The sequence below is a fragment of the Vicia villosa genome, unplaced genomic scaffold (genome assembly GCF_029867415.1).
Source record: "Vicia villosa cultivar HV-30 ecotype Madison, WI unplaced genomic scaffold, Vvil1.0 ctg.002187F_1_1, whole genome shotgun sequence".
In the NCBI taxonomy this organism is placed as follows: domain Eukaryota; kingdom Viridiplantae; phylum Streptophyta; class Magnoliopsida; order Fabales; family Fabaceae; genus Vicia; species Vicia villosa.
Window position 1 is genome coordinate 376,805 of NW_026705862.1, and position 17,207 is coordinate 394,011.

General features: G+C 32.5%; 1 protein-coding gene across 1 annotated transcript; it reads left to right on the forward strand.

Annotated features, from left to right (window-relative positions):
- Positions 1-2,190: 2,190 nt before the first annotated feature.
- On the forward strand, positions 2,191-3,401 carry LOC131638150 (uncharacterized). Its single transcript, XM_058908699.1, has 4 exons — positions 2,191-2,225; positions 2,688-2,765; positions 2,949-3,051; positions 3,141-3,401. The coding sequence occupies exons 1-4, from the start codon at positions 2,191-2,193 to the stop codon at positions 3,399-3,401; spliced, it is 477 nt and encodes a 158-aa protein (XP_058764682.1).
- The last annotated feature ends 13,806 nt before the right edge of the window (positions 3,402-17,207 follow it).

The following is a 17,207-nucleotide window of genomic DNA, read 5'->3' on the forward strand; positions in this document are numbered from 1 at the left end:
TACCATAGTCTCTAAATATGAGTATTTAGATGGGTCCTACTCAATTTTACACATTATATTTATATTACACTTTCAAAAATTTTAAACAACTCAACTATATTTTTTACATATCCAGCCAACCCTATTTTTTCTTAATTATCCATCAACTGTGACAGCATGACAATATATTTATGCAAGCCATTTATATATCCATCCCTTTCTTTATTTTTATTTATTTAACTTTTAAAAAAACATACTATTAATAACATATAGTACTTTTCTATTTTCTTTTTCTTTTATTTTGTTTATTTTTTAAAACTTACATGTATAATATTTTGTAACTAAATTTTCGTGTAATGTACGTACATCAACAAAATAAAATTAAAAAACCTTTACCTCCATTACTATAATATTGAATAACAAAAATCAATTAACAAAATAATATTACAACAATATTTTCTAACCTCCATCTCTTTACAATTATATTTCCTATTCTTACAAATTTTTTACCAAACCTTAAAAATGAGAATTAATATGAAGAAGGGGAAAGAGAACCAGCTTAAAAGAAATATAAATTGATATAGTTTTATGAGATAATGAGAAGTTAAATTTTGAGGAAGTTTTTTTTAGAAAAGCATTATTTTTTATAATTAATTAATGATAGAATACGTATCATTTTATTTAGGAAGTGGAGTTAATGGTTTAGTGGGATTTATTTCATTTTTAGGGAGTGTGGACTGACGATGGTAAATATTTTAATTTAATAAAATTTTCTTAAATCATTAATAGTAATTAATATAAATAGAGGTTGGATCGTGAATTGAGTTAGTGGGACGTTTTGACTAATAGTTAATAGTTTTTATTTTTATTGATAAATAATAATGAGTTAGTGGGATGTAATACTATTTTAATTTAATTATTATTAAGTATTTAAATTTAAGAATAGAAAAAAATTTGACCAAAATTTTCTTTGTGTGTAAATTAGTGGGGGTAATCATTAAAGAAATGGTTAGTTATCATCAATTTTTGGGAGTAGGTGGTTAATTGAAACGTGGTGAGTTGTTTAAATATAATATTTATCAATTATTAGTTATTATTATTATTATTATTATTATTATTATTATTATTATTATTATTATTATTGTTTAAATATATTATGGGACATATAATATTTTATCGCTAATAAAATGAAATACAGTATACACATATTTATTGATGACATATAAAATAATATGTTCAAATATATGTCATTGATTATTATACAAAAATATGAGAATATTTTTTATCAATAATATGTGTATACTATGTGTCAACTATGTCAGGGATTCAACTGATGACGGTCAACTATGTGCGAAGCGTGTAACAGATGAACTGATTACGGTTAACTATGCGTGAAGCATGTTACAGATGAACTGATGAGGTCCGAATATGTGTGGAACATGTCAGGGATTCAACCGATGACGGTCAACTATGTGATAACCATGTAAAAGATTCAACTGACGATTGTCAACTTTGTGTGAAGCGTGTTATAGATGAACCGATGACGGTCATAAAAAAGTTATTTATTCATCCATTATAATTGTTTCATAAGAAAGTTATATATAAATTTATTTTAAAGTTTTTATAAATTCAATAATATAAAATATTTTTGTTTTAAATTATGTTTGTTAACAATATAAAATATATAGAAGGCTTATATACACACACACACACACACATATATATATATATATATATATATATATATATATATATATATATAGAGAGAGAGAGAGAGAGAGAGAGAGAGAGATAGATAGAGAGAGAGATAGATAGAGAGAGAAAAGGGGTGATGCACTGACAGTGTAAAATACTTTTACAATGTCAACCAATCACCACCCATGTATCTAATTAAAGATTTTTTTATTTAAAAAAAAACTAAATGACATGACACCTTTATCATTTTCTATTGGATGACAGTGTAAAATTATTTTACACTGTCAGTGGAGTACCTTTTAACTGATATATATATATATATATATACATATATATATATATATATATATATATATTAAAGAATCCCAACAGTTTTTAAAAACTTTTTAGGAACATATTGGGCCTACAAATAGAACTTTTTGCATTTATCCTCAAATAGAAGTTGCAGAAGTTGCAGAGGCTCTCCGTCCGTCCGTTCGCAAAGGAGGTTTGAAATCCGGTTTCTCCAGCCCTACTATGTCTACCCCTGTGCCGATAGGAGAGGATAAGAGGTACGTGTAGGTGTTGACGTTGATCGGAAGTAGTGAATGTTTATATTTCGTTTTGCATGGTGGATGTTTGGTACCCATTTTTTTGGTTGTTGTCTGTTTTTCAAAAATGTAGGTGTTATTGTAGTTATCCAGTACAACTGTTATATTTTGATCTGTAGTCCCATTGAAGGAAATGTTTATATTTCGTTTTGCATGGTAGATGTTTGGTACCCATTTTTTGATTGTTGTTTCTTTTTCAAAAATGTATGTGTTGTTGTAGTTATCCAGTTCCAGTACATTGTTATGTTTTGATCTGTAATCGGCCCATTGAAGGAAACTCTGTTATTTTGCATTTTTTTTTATAATCTACATTTGTTTGGAACAGTTGATTTAGATTTACGGTATTTAAAATTTTAAATATGCGTTAGGTTTGTATTTTGGGATATTATGTGGATGGTAAGTTTATTAGGGTTTTGTGTACAGCTCTTCTGAATTTGTTGTTGGGCAAGCAAATGGTGAAAGCGTCGTTGGAGACGTTGTGGAAGTAAATGGTGTGAACCCGTAAGTATCATGTTTTAATGTAATGCAGTTTCCCGTTTTTTAAGTAATTAGTTAATGTTGTACTCTATAATTTTGCAGAGACGATACCTCTGATGAATCATATGATGGACTATTTGAAAGATTAACTGCTGTTCAGATGCGAGTTCGGAAATAACTGAGAGATCCAAATGTGGATGTTCACAGCTCTGGTTCGGAAAGTGATGAATCAGGTGACGAGGAATACCCGGATGATTACTGTTGGGAACGAGTGGTGAAAGACGGTCAAAGTGCGCAGAAGAATGTCCTGGTAATGTCGTAGACTGGTTATAACTATTGTTTGAATTATGATTTGAAATAGTTTTAAGCGAGTTAGCTTGGATTTTGTTTTTCATGCAGCATTTCCCTCGCTGTGTTACCAAACACTACCTGTTTTGGAACCAGAGATCTATAGAACTTATAGATGAAGACACTCGCAAGAACTATTATGTTGAAATTGGCTGCAAAAGGAAGAGGAAGAAACTGTTGAAAAAGGAAAAATTCATGGGGCAAGGATGGTATCAGTTTGCGAAAAACAGGAATCTTGGAACCGGAGACATTTTGTTCTTCACAATAACATCGCCACCGAGACGTCTCTACGTTACGTTGAGAAATCCTTAGTCTTGTTTGGTTGTGGTGGCCTGTTTTTTAAGGAGCTTTAATCTCAAACATTATTAGTTTTTTGTATTATATATGGTACAATTACAATGTTGGTTTTTTGGTAGTTATTTTTAGTTGATACAATACTTGTTTTGAAGTATATATGTTTACATCAACTGCAGTTTGTTTGTTTGGTAGTCAATGACATTGACTCTATGGTTGAATCGCAATTCCGAATGTTTTAAGAATGCTTTCTTTATCTTTGATGATTGTTTGTCATCGATAATTCTCAATGCGTTTGTTGAATTTTAGAATTGTGAAAATAAAATTGTGACATAAACTGTTTTCAACAAATATTTAACTGAAATAGCTTGGCTCGGTAACAACAAACTATGGTTTCTAAATAAACAAATTGACGAGGAAGCTACTCTGGTTTATTTGATTTGTCAATTAACAGAAGATCCGCCATAAGAACAGGTTGTTTTTAACAAATTAAATATATTTTTCTATATGTGGCCACGATTATTTTTTCTCTCTAATCTGAAACAAATATGCAAAATGATTCTCAAATTTTAAATAAAATGTGTTTTCTTTTAGTTTTTGTTATTGTCTCGTTTTACCTCAATTTTACATGTTATGTGTAGAAATGCTACTTATTAAAAAAAGAAACTCAATTAAATATTTATATTTATTTGATTTTAATTGTTATTATTTATTATAATTTTTGGATAATAATATTAGCCTAATAAATATTTAAATCAACACCTTATTTATATTTATAAAATTATTAATAAAAATAATAATAAAGATATATATTTACTATTTATTTATTATTTTTTATGAAACATAAAATAATCATTTCATAAATTAATTTTTTAAAACAATTTTATTCTTTGACTTGATCTCTTTTATTTTAAATTCAATATTTATATTATATATAAAAATATAGTAAATAATTTTATTCTTACTTGATCTCTTTTACATTTAAACATTTGTTGAATAATTATTAATGTATTTATTTTTTTATATAATAATAAATGTTTTCACATTCACTTTTAAAAATTTATCAATATTTTTAATCTTGTTTACAACATACTAGCAAACACAATATTCCTTAAATACACTCTTTTGATTTTAGGGTTTAATGGATATGCATTGACAGTGTAAATTAGTTTTACACTGTCATCCAATAGAAAGCAAACAATCTACCATATCATTAAAACTTTTTCAAAATAAAAGTGTGGTATAATTAGATGCATGGGGTGTGATTGGTTGACAGGATTTCTCTTATTTTATTACACATTTCCAAATCAAATTGTAACTTTAAATTTTAATGGATTTTAAAATATATGCCACCATAAAACATTTTAAACAATAAAAAATAGTGTCAACACGTGTAGAGACTAACTCATTTATACGCTTTTAGACTTTTAGTAGCCAAAATAAACGGAAGATTGAAAGAGGAATAGCAACGTCTCTTTAGTTTCCTAGTGAGAGGAGCTGCTTCTTCAACAGTAACCCCACACCACACCCCATCAACACAGCCTCCATCACCGGCGGTCTCACGGCTGAAAATGGCTAATGGAGATAAAAGACAAAGACTTTCTGGGTAAGCGTACCATGTTTAATACTCCCTTTGTGTTAATTTCATATTGTACCATGTTCCCTCATGAAACCGCTTCTGAACCGTAAAGAATCGCTGTGTTACCCATTTATGGTAGACTTACAGAGAGGCCGAACACATTTCTACCGGCATGCATGGTGTATATCTTATGTGTCTTGAAAGTTTATGTTTTATGCAGATCTGAAACCCACAATGGACGACATTTCGAAGAGCATGAACTTCGAAAGATGTACGACAACTATGTTGATCACGAGGAAGAGCGGGAGCTAAGAACAAATAAGATCAGAAAAACCATATCTTATGAAGAATTTTGTGGGATTGTGCTGCAATCTGGTGAGGCGGGAAGTAATGAAGAACTTGAAGCAGATAAGGAAATCCCTTTTCCTACTCATTTATCAATGTCACCCGAGGCGGCAAGGTATACTATTAAGCATTATATAAATGTGGTGGTTCTGTTGTTCCAATATATACATTGAGTATTGACTGATTATGACTATGTTGCTACTTATGCAAAAGTTTTGCTGAGTACAGCATGTAGTGGTCGTGTTTTCGATTCAGATTTATTGTTCATGATATCTGCATGTGTCATGATAAGTAAGTACTGTCTTTTTCTTGATCATGATATATAAAGAAAGCTGTAAGATTTTATTTAATGGAAGAGGTAGAGATAAACACAATTGTTATTAACTGGAATATGCATGGTGTATAAATAATGTTTGTTACATGTGTTATTTTATGCAGATCTCGAAATCTGAAGAAGCTACACTTTGACGAAGACGTCAGGGAAAGGTTGTACAACGGTTATCTGCATTATGAGGCCGACCGATTTATGCGAACAAAAGAGACCAGGAAAACGTTGTCATATGAAGAATACTGTTTGGAGATGCTGGGAATGTGTTATGTGGAAAGTACAAATGAAGTTGAAGACAAGGAACCGGGTAAGGAGGAAGTGCTGGGATCGGGTGGAGAAGGAAGTAAAGATGAAGTTGAAGACAAGGAACCGGGTAAGGAGGAAGTGCTGGGATCGGGTGGTGAAGGAAGTAAAGATGAAGTTGAAGACAAGGAACCGGGTAAGGAGGAAGTGCTGGGATCGGGTGGTGAAGGAAGTAAAGATGAAGTTGAAGACAAGGAACCGGGTAAGGAGGAAGTGCTGGGATCGGGTGGTGAAGGAAGTAAAGATGATGTTGAAGACAAGGAACCGGGTAAGGAGGAAGTGCTGGGATCGGGTGGTGAAGAAAGTAAAGATGATGTTGAAGACAAGGAACCGGGTAAGGAGGAAGTGCTGGGATCGGGTGGTGAAGGAAGTAAAGATGATGTTGAAACAAGCAAAACTGCTAAGGATGATACTCAACGTGCTGTTGCAGATACGACATGGTAAGCTGTTTTATTAGTCACTATTCTTACGGTGTACTGATGGTATTTTGAGGTCACGACTCACGATTATTATCACATCATGTTAACCAAAGTGGTTGTTTTATTATAAAGTGTGTTAACTTTAAGTTGACTATGTTGCGTGTAATGTGAATATAGTGATGAAGAAAGGGAGGAAAACACTGAGTTTGAAAGTAAAGAGATCACCTGGGAGCTAGTGGTGAAGCCGGGGAAGACTAAGACTGTCAGGAATAATGTGCTTGTAAGTTGCATATTGACAAATTATAATGATATTGATTAGTTCTGTTATTTGACGGTAAATGATTTCATTAAATTGAATATGTGCAGCAAATTCCAAGACATGTGATAAGGACCTGTTTGTCCGCCCCCCAGGATACGATTGAACTTTTTGACACCGACACGGGAGAAACCTACCAGTGTGAAATGGGGGGACGGGACGATGAGGTGGAAAAGTATCTTTGCCGTGATTGGTACCGCTTTGCAAAAGACCGTGATCTGAGAGTAGGTGATGTTTTGTCTTTCTGCATCAGATACCCTCCAGCCACAAGGATATTGGTCTGTGTGGAGAGATGATAATTCTGGGTCGATAATGTATCCGTGCAGCAGGTGGTTGTTTTGGTTCATACTTGGTGGGTCGCAAGTGACGGTGTTGGTTCAGTTTGGTTAATAGTCTAATCAGTTTCAGTTAGATTTTGTTGGAGTATTATAAATGTTGTTGAAGACTTCATGTGTGAACTATATGTGTAATGGTCTAATGGTGTATTTTGAACTTTAGAGCTGCTGCTCTTTTATGATTGTATGAATATTACTGCATGTCTACTATTATGCAGTGGTTAAACTTTGTAGTGTTGATTTTGCATGGGATGGAGCTCTAACCATTTTCATTTTAGTGGACGTATGTGGCAAGGGTTAACACATGCAAACTGGAATTTTGGGCTTAGTAAAATAAGTATTCTACAAAAGTAACATAAAGGTTGGAAATATAAAGCATAGTATAGTTAAAATTCTTTATATAAAATTGATTTAATTTGTAAAAATAATATAATTCGTACAAACTTTTATTCTAACTTTTATCAATTTTAATTACAAATTATTATAGGAGTTATACATAGTAATTATATGTAATAATTATTATTTTAATTTTGTCATTATTATAATTGTATAACGTTTAATATTTATTTGTTTTTTTAGTATAAATTTTAGTTCTTAATATTTTTTTAATTTTGAAAATTTACTCTTAACATAGGGAGTTTATAAGAAACCCTAATTTTGGCTTTTACTAATTTAACCCTATATTAAAAATAAATATAATAATCATAATAATAATATAATATTCATCCACAACTATTAATAATAATTATATAAATAATATATAAAGATGTAATATTTAGGTAATCATAATAATAAAAGAAAATATTAATGATAATATAATGTCCGAATATATAAAAATAAATATAAATAAATTTATACAAATAATTTATAAAGAATAAAAAAATTAAAAATATAACTTAAATGTAAAAATTTATAAATATTAAAATATAAGTTAAATATCTCTATCTTTTACGATTCAGATTTAAAGTTAAATAATAATAATAATAATAAAAATTTTAAATCCAACTTATAACTTAAATATTAAACTTAAAATAGCTAAAGTATTTATATTTTTATAGTTATACATTTATGTGTTAAAATTCTTTTTATAAAAAATAGTTTAAACAAAACAAAGTAAAAACAATTCAATATGCTATTCAACAAAGTAAAAATCAATGCTCCAATACACAAAATAAAATATTGCTCATTCATCACTAATATTTAAGAACATAAAACACATTTGGGATCACGACAACGTCAAAACCAACACCCAGCACTGGCCGCCGCCGCGACACAACGCGGATTTGCGTTACATATAACACGACTATTGTGACTGCTACATAACACTACAGTTCACATTATTACATACTTAGATACGGCGACCCATAAACATTAAGTTTTCCAGCCTTTTGATTTTACACCGCGAAACATGTCACCTTCAACGATTCAACAATTTCACGTACAACCTATTAGGAACCAGTGAAACGGTAAAACCTACCCGATCACCTCTCCTGAATACTTTCTTCCTTGCAAATTGGTACCACCCCTCCCCTATATACAGATACTCTACACCGTCAAGAGTTTCACTCTGGATGATGCAATCATGTGTAAGTCCTGTATCATAATCACACAATTCTATCATTGAAGAGAAAAAGCTACAGGACCTACAGACTCTCCTTGGAATATGCTGCAGAATATATGATTACAACACCTGAGTTAGTGTTAATGAAACATGGAAGCAGCATATTGAATAACATGTATATACTTACAAGAACATTTCGGCTTGCAGTGTAGCCTGATGTAATGGTTTCCTCCCAGTAGTATCCATCAGCTCCACCATCATCTGATGATTCATTTGAACTGCAATATGTAACATATTACAACAGATGCATTTCAAAAACATTTGTATAACAAACAACCAAACTATTTTATAACTTATTACCTGCTTCCGTGATTCATTTCTCCTTCTTCAGCAAACCTTCGCAGATATAAAATGAAACACTCAGCTGGCTTGACATTTATACACACACGGTTAGGGAACAGTTTCAAACAGGTGCAGTTGAGTTGTTCATTCAAAAGAATAATATAACTACTGCAACACTCAATATAGTGAAACAGTCAATGCAGTGAGGTCGACATGTAGTATTGGAATAAAATTGTTCATTCACGGGTGTCTTTTTCAGTTTTATACAGGGATGGAGCTAGGTGCACTGAAACTCTCTCCCTAATTTGCACCCACTATGTTTTCTAAAAAATATATGAGTGCTATATATATATATATATATGGAAAATACTAAAACTTACGAAGAAAAACTTGCAAGAAAGTGAAGAAAATGAGGTGTCTTCATGTAATTGGATGATCCATTTTAAAAACCATCCACCCATGTTTCTTACTGACATATAACCATCCAACCCATGTTTTGTTATCAATATTTTACTGCCACATCTATTAGAGCATCCACACCAATTATACTCATATGAGTTCTTTAAATGGGTCCTACATAATTTTTTATATTATTTCACTTTTTCCAATTTTTTAAACAACTCAACTATATTTTTCAAATATCCATATGCTTCTTCAAAAACTTTAAAATGAGTCCTACTAAATTATATAATATATTGACATTTGGATTAATTTGGACACTTTTAATAAAAATTTAAAAGAAAAAGAAGAAAATAATTGAAAAGGAAGTGTAGAAGCGTTCTTTACTGTAACAACTTTGTTAAACTAAAGAACTTTGATTCCATTCAATTATCCAATAACTCCTGACACGGTAGCATAAAAAACTGTGTAGAAACCTTGTAATTTTACCGATAATCATGCTCTTAGTAATAGTTTGCCACATGTATTCTTGCGTTTTGTTTAGAAGTTTATCGTAAGAAATAGCAATGCTCACTAATTATTTAACCATTGATAAGAAATATTTAATTAAAATTGAATAACGCATTAACTAATCAAAAAAGTATTTTTGTTATAAATATGAATTCACATGGTATATGAATAATTATTTAAGGTTTCATTATAAATGATAGTAAGTTTTTTATTATAAAAATCATATATGTCCTACTAAATTAGAGACAAGTTGGTTTTATGCTTAAATTTAAAATAATTCTTAATTAAATTTTCAAAAATAAGATTATGTTGTATATTTTTATTTTAACATTACAACATTATCATCAAAGATGGCAAACAAACAACTATTCATATCATTATTATTTATATTTATATATAAAAAGAGATGGATAGATAAATAATTTTGTTTATAATAACATTGAGAAAATTATACAAATAAAAATTACAAAATTATTAAATATTTTTCAAAATTAAATCTCATAATAAAATATATGTATGATATATATTTAATATACGTACGATGTATATTTAAGCTTAGAAAATAAAAACTCTTTTATTACACTACATGAATATATTGCTCTCACAAAATATCGGACTCCGTCACTGATTTTATATATATCAAAATTAATCTCAATTGGGTCTTCCAATTTAGGACCGTTTTAGGGGGGTCAACTCTCTAAAATGGCTTTTATTTTTAGATCCATATTTTATGCTTATATTATGATTAATTAGTATTACTTAATTACTAACATATATTTTTCAATCTAACTATACTTATTTTGTGACATATTATTCATTAATACAAAAGAGTACAAAACTTTATTTATTTAATTTTATTCATATTATTATTCATAGTTTCATGTTATTCAAATAATGCTATAATAACTATTAAATAAAATAAAAAAGCAAACCGTATCAAAATAGTGTGTAATTGTCAAATTTGGGTGTAATAATGTCATTCCTCAATATTAAACTATCATATCAATTACTACCATACTCAACCGCTCAAGTAATTAACCCATGGCCAACTACTACCACCCTACCTCAGTTATTGCTCTCATTTACTCAACTTCATCTACTTAAACTTGAAAGCTGGTAAACTTCATCCACTCAAAACAGACAAGGGATCCACTGTGACCTGGGTGATAATGGAGAAAGTATACGTAGTTTTTGAAGGTCGTAACCCAGGTATATATTTGTCGTGGCCTGAATGTTTTGCTCAAGTTAACAAATGGAGTAACAACGCACATGGCAAATATTACAGCCTTGAGCAAGCTGAAAGGGCATACACGGAATATTGCAAACAAGTAGGTCGTGTCTATGAACAACATCACAACATCAACTCGTGCGAATCTGAAGAGTGTTCGTATGCAGACGACAAAGTTCAGCCTTCTCAAGATCTGTCGTGTAAGTTGATACAATACAACCTTATGTTATGTAGTATATATACGTTGCTTATAATATTAAACGATAACCATGATATGTAACTATGTATGGCCTTTATTAACCTTTATGAACCTTTTTTATTTGTATTACAAGCTACGGTTTTGTCGAACTTGGCCGAGGAGACAGACGCGGAGGATATCGTTCTACAAAATAGCATACAAAAACAGGTAGAGGTAGTTTGCAACCGTATGAGAATCCTTGTACCGGTATACAATCTACACGAAGTCAAGGTTGAACATGGTTTCCAATTTTTAAGGTATCATGCTTGTTTGTGTAGTCCTTTGTTTTCCAAATCTATGGTTTCAGTTGGCCGTTTTGCGAAGACCGACTATGACGCGAAGGAAGATGTTGCGGTGCTGTTAATGCGTCGTTTGCTTTGCGCAACAGGTAGAAGGATTCGTGATTACAACTACTATAACGTCCAAATACTATCGGAAGAACTTCAAAATGCGAGGGATGCAAACTTTGAACTGAACATGGAGATTGCTACTTTGAAAGCAGAAAACAGGCTCCTCAGTAACCAAGTTTTAGCTAATGAACATGTTAAGTGAATGTATATAATAACAATGTGGACGGTGTTCCATTTTTTAGATTGATTCAAGTCTCAATGTAGTGACTACGGTCTTAATCGTTGTTGTGTTTTTAGCTTAGTTGCATGGCGTTGCATGTGTATAAGTTCCATTTTATGAAACTCGTTTGTCGTTTGTAGTACCTTTCATTTGATCCCTATATGTGTATGGGATATTTGATTATGGATGGAGTGGTGTGCACCTCATTATATATATATATATATATATATATATATATATATATATATATATATATATATATAATGTATCATTAGTTTCAACCTTATGGTATGTATGTGATTACAATATTAATATCTCATGTGCAAGTAGCATATCAAACAGGTCTTAATATTATATTAAGATATCAACTGATTTACTTTATGCAATTGTGATAGCTTGGGTCAATTCCACATTAAATGGTAATTAAGTGATTTGATGGAATAGGTATCGAGATTAGTCTCTACATCATTACTCTACGTTTCTCCTTATTTTCTTTATATTAGCAACATCAACAACAAGCAAGTTCTATAAAAAAAAACAACAAGCAAGAGAGCACTCATTATCAATGGAACCAACAAGATGCAACGACTTTGTGTTGATCCCTGGCCATTCAAAAGACAACGGAATGCAAGTTTTCCTTCTTAATAATATTTATTAGTATGTCTTTATGTGTTACATTTTTATATGTTCATGTACATAAGTAATAAAGGTTGTGGTGTTTATGTAGGGATGGTGACAAAAACTCCTCAAAGATGGGCGAGAGGATTTGTTCATCAACCATTCCAAGGGTTGGACAAGATGTAGATCACGACTCATTTAAACCTGATGTAAGCTCCAAAGAAGTCACGTTAGCTGATGTGTTGGATGCCGTGGAGGTAAACATTTTTGAAACCAACATGCTTTTAAAATATAAGTATATAACTATATAAGAGTTGTAATATTCATACAACTCTGTAATGTGGAAATGCACTACTGGTGCTGAGTAATAAAATCCATTGCTTATAAAAAAAGAGATATAAGAGTTGTGTTGAAACGTTTTATGTTGAACTTTTGTGTTATATAACTACTGATATGGTTCAACCATTGTGTATGATGCAGAAACTAAGTTTCAGGATAGATATTCTGGAGATTTCTCACAACGACATGATGACCAAACTTGTGTTCAATCAAAAAGAGATACTAAAAAAAGTAGGTGGGGAAATGCGTAGCCCAAGGTTCAAAGACAAAGTTGTCCATGCTAGCTCTGGATATTCCCCTGATGCAGAAGATGATGGAAATGATCGGGGCAAAGAAAAGATGATGGACAGAGGGATGGAGAAGCTGAAGAACTTTGGTACAATAAACATATCTGACTACGACTCCGAGGAAAGAATGAATGCTAAAAAAAGAACAGTCTCCCATAACAACTACGTACGTACCGATACTGTTTGCAAACGGCAAAACACAAGCTATGGGAAACTTCCATACATTGATGCCGATTCAAACAGGGGTGGGAAAGAAGTTGCAGACAACACCAACAAGCCATTCAGTAGTGATTATAGCCGAAGGTTTAATGCAAAGGTGACATGCCTTCCACTCATATATTTGCATGGTTTTACGTTAATGTTGTTTAAACTTTAAACACTTGATTTACCATGTTATTCAAATTATTTGTTCTAATATTTATTTCAATAAACAAGGAGCTGATGACGACATCAACAACTCCCAAGGGTCGAAAGCTCTCATTCACACCATCACCAGGAGAGGGGTCGAGGCCTACAGGTAATGCTATTGGCAACTTGCAGAGAAAAGCTGCAACCACTCCCAGATCACTCGGTGTCAAACGACAATCTCCGGGCGGTAGAGCTAAAAAAGCTGTTGCTATTGGGAGGACTAATGCATTCAGAAACAGTACTGGTTTAATGGTCCCGAAGGTAATCAAAATTCATTAAGCAGTACTTATGAAAGAACAATGTTTATGTCGATTGTGTATGATATTCTTAACAAGTCCTATATTAAGCAGCATTTCAGATGCGCGGTTAAGACCTCCCCTGATATGAAACTGGATCAAACGGAAATCAGGGTGTGTGCGTATGTCTTCCAAGAAGACTTTGACTCATCGTACGTGGACATGAATTTTATTACCTTATTATGAAATCTCTTTAACAATGACTAACAACCGTTGTTGTATTTCAGTGATACAATATTCAGGGTTGGTAGGACAGCGTACACCAGAGCTGATTTTGAGTGTATGTGTCCAGGAATGTTGGTTTCAAGTGAGGTACATTTCTAACCTATACACATACCCATCATTTTACGTATTATGTTTGTTGGCTAACTAGTTACTGGTGTAAATGAATTCCAACCTTGGAACAGATTATACTGATGATGGCGTTGAAGGTGATGTGGTCACAACACCAAAACGTATGCAAAAATTTATGGTGCCTGCCTCCGTCGTTCGCGGTAATTACCATAAACTCCAAATTATTCATGATGCTTATTTTACATGAGTCTTTACTAATAAGTGATAATCACATGCTAATGTATTAAACTATCTGTTGGTTGTAGGAAGATGTTGTTAAAAATAATGGTCATGAGGAATTACACATGTTTTACAAAGATGACTGGGCTGTTCGTTTTGATCACCTGAGATTGGTAGAATGTTTCATTTAATTGTCTCTAATCGTTAGATGTTGTATGCACTGCCTCCTTTTTTACATAAGCCAATTAACGGATTTGTTCAAAAATTTGATATACGTTATAGATTTATGTCCCAGTAGAAGACCAGCGTGGACACTGGTACCTCATGGTCATTTCATTAGATGATCGCAAGATCTATCATTTGGACTCGCACCTGACCGAGGACGTGGTCGCAGAAAGAAGGTCCACCATCAGAAACATCGTGAGTATAAGTGAATTTTATAATCACATGTTTGAGAAAAGAAGCTATAATAAGCTATATCTTCTTAATTTATCAGGGAGCTGCGCTAAATAAGCTGGTGGAAACGGTGTATGAAATTTCATTCTCACTCCACGTGATGACGGACTTTGAATACTGGGATATTGTGGAGGCAAGGGGGATCCCAAACTGTGGAACCAGGTATCAAATTTCTTCCAATCGACAATCACTTTCCATATACAATTGGTCAAACTGAACCCGTTGTGTTGTATTGGCAGCGACAGCTCTGCACTATGGGTGGTAGAGTGGATGAACATGCAGAACAACTTCACAAGCAACACTCTTGGTGTGGTATGATTATATGGCAATTCTGATGTGTTGTGTTTACAATAAATTATCACCATTTAACCCCGAAAATAATCTTTGTTAACTATTTCACATTTCACTTCCAGATGAATGAGATTGTCACAAGGATGGCCGTAACTATGCGTTTGCTTATGGGAAACCATAACGACTGCAACAACGAGCTCATTCGGAAGTCGAAGGAATACTGGAAAGTTATGACAACCGCGACTTAGACAATGGGAATGTGCGGTGGCCATTTGTTTGGATATTTGGATGGCTGCGTGTGTAGCAACCTGCCTAAAAATTTAGCTTTAGAGTCGCCACCTATTCTACCAAGGCGAATAGGAAACCTTACGTAGTTAAGAGATCAGGGTAAGATACTATATTCAGGTCGAGGGAAGGTGTTAGGCACCCTCAACCCTTTCCTAAAGGCTAACATTTAAAGATAAAGGTTTATGACTAACATAAAGAAAGATGACAGACAGTCAATAGGGTTAAGACAAATAATTGAACATGATTAGAATATGGAGGAAGGGGACTCGCCTTGTTGCCAAGTGCCTACGTATCTCCTTATGGAGAATCAGAGTCAACGTAGTTCGGGCACAGGGTTGTACGCCTTGGAATTGAATTTGATTGTATTTGAAGTTGTTTTGAAATGCAAATGTTCGAAGGTATTTTGAATTACCTTATCGCAGTTGTGAACATCGCAGTGTTGAAAAACTGTAGTATCGTGGTTTAGTGTGTTTTAAAAGTTTTGGGCGTACAACCCTGGTTTGATTTAGCACTATTAACCGCAACGATCAATAGATTCAATCGCCGTAGTTAACAGATTTGAAGTTGTATCGTTACCAATTTTAATCAATTGATTTGATTATTACTAATAACGAATAATAGTATTTTTTATAATTTTTAATGAATTAATTTGTATCGTTACCCCTCGTAATCGATTGATTCGATTAAAAAGAACAACGAATTGGAATGAGAGAAATAGACTAATCATCGCAACCAATAAGATGGTTGAAACCCTTTAGCCAAATGACTGTTATTTTTATTATATCCTTTAAATGATCGATTATTACCCATCGCGACCGATTAATACGGTCGAAACGAATAATAAATTAAATTCTAAGATTTCGGCTAAAAAACTCATGGGATCGGGCAAACCCTAATATCTTATATCACCGCCCTAGGGTTTTTTTGTGATTTTTATAGTTAAAGAAGATTAATTAAATTAAATCGACATTAATCGGGAAAAACAATGGGAAATAATCCTAATGTCAATTATTAGCCTAATCTTAATTGCATTATTCTAATCTTAATTTTAATTAGATTATATATAAACAATATTAACTAATATTTAAATCTAATTATTCAAATAACAAAATAAATAACAAATAAAAATGTAAAAAAACCTGGTTATGACCGTATGTGGCTGGACTGAGTGACTATGGTATGCACCCTTGTATTCGTGGGCATCAGATATGAAGTGGCGTGATCTTGTGGTGAGATGTGAAGGTGTACGATGCGCTGTGGCGAAGATGCATGCACTGGATCTGTAGCAAAGAAAATAATGAAAATATAGGTGGGACGCTGGGATCGAACCCAGGTCCCTTCGATTCCCAGTAAATTCCCATAGCCAAACGTGCTGCACAACATTCATGCTAAAAGCGTGATTTTGGACTATTATATAAAATACAATGACGGAATGAAATTCAAAACGGGCAGCGCACGCTGCTACCCTTCTTCTTCGCCGAAGCTGTTCACGAATGGCCATGGCTCCATGCGACCTCCAGTCCAAGCAAGCACGACTAATAAATAAATTACAAAGACATAGTCCGACTTAAAATCGCCTTCCGAATCCATTGGCACCATCGGTTTCCTCCAATTTTATCTGTAATTCTAGATCCTAAAACAAAGCTCCGAAAACCTAACAATGGTGGATTCTCCAAACAACAACCAAAACTCAATTAACTGTCCAGAAAGCTTCAACATATCAATATAAATGTAAATATATATTCAGAATTAATTTATGGTACACGAATTAATATAATCGAACAGTTTTTTATGGAAGGAAAACCGTGACGCCTATGGTAGCGATTCCGAGCATCCTGCGACTTGATAAACATCT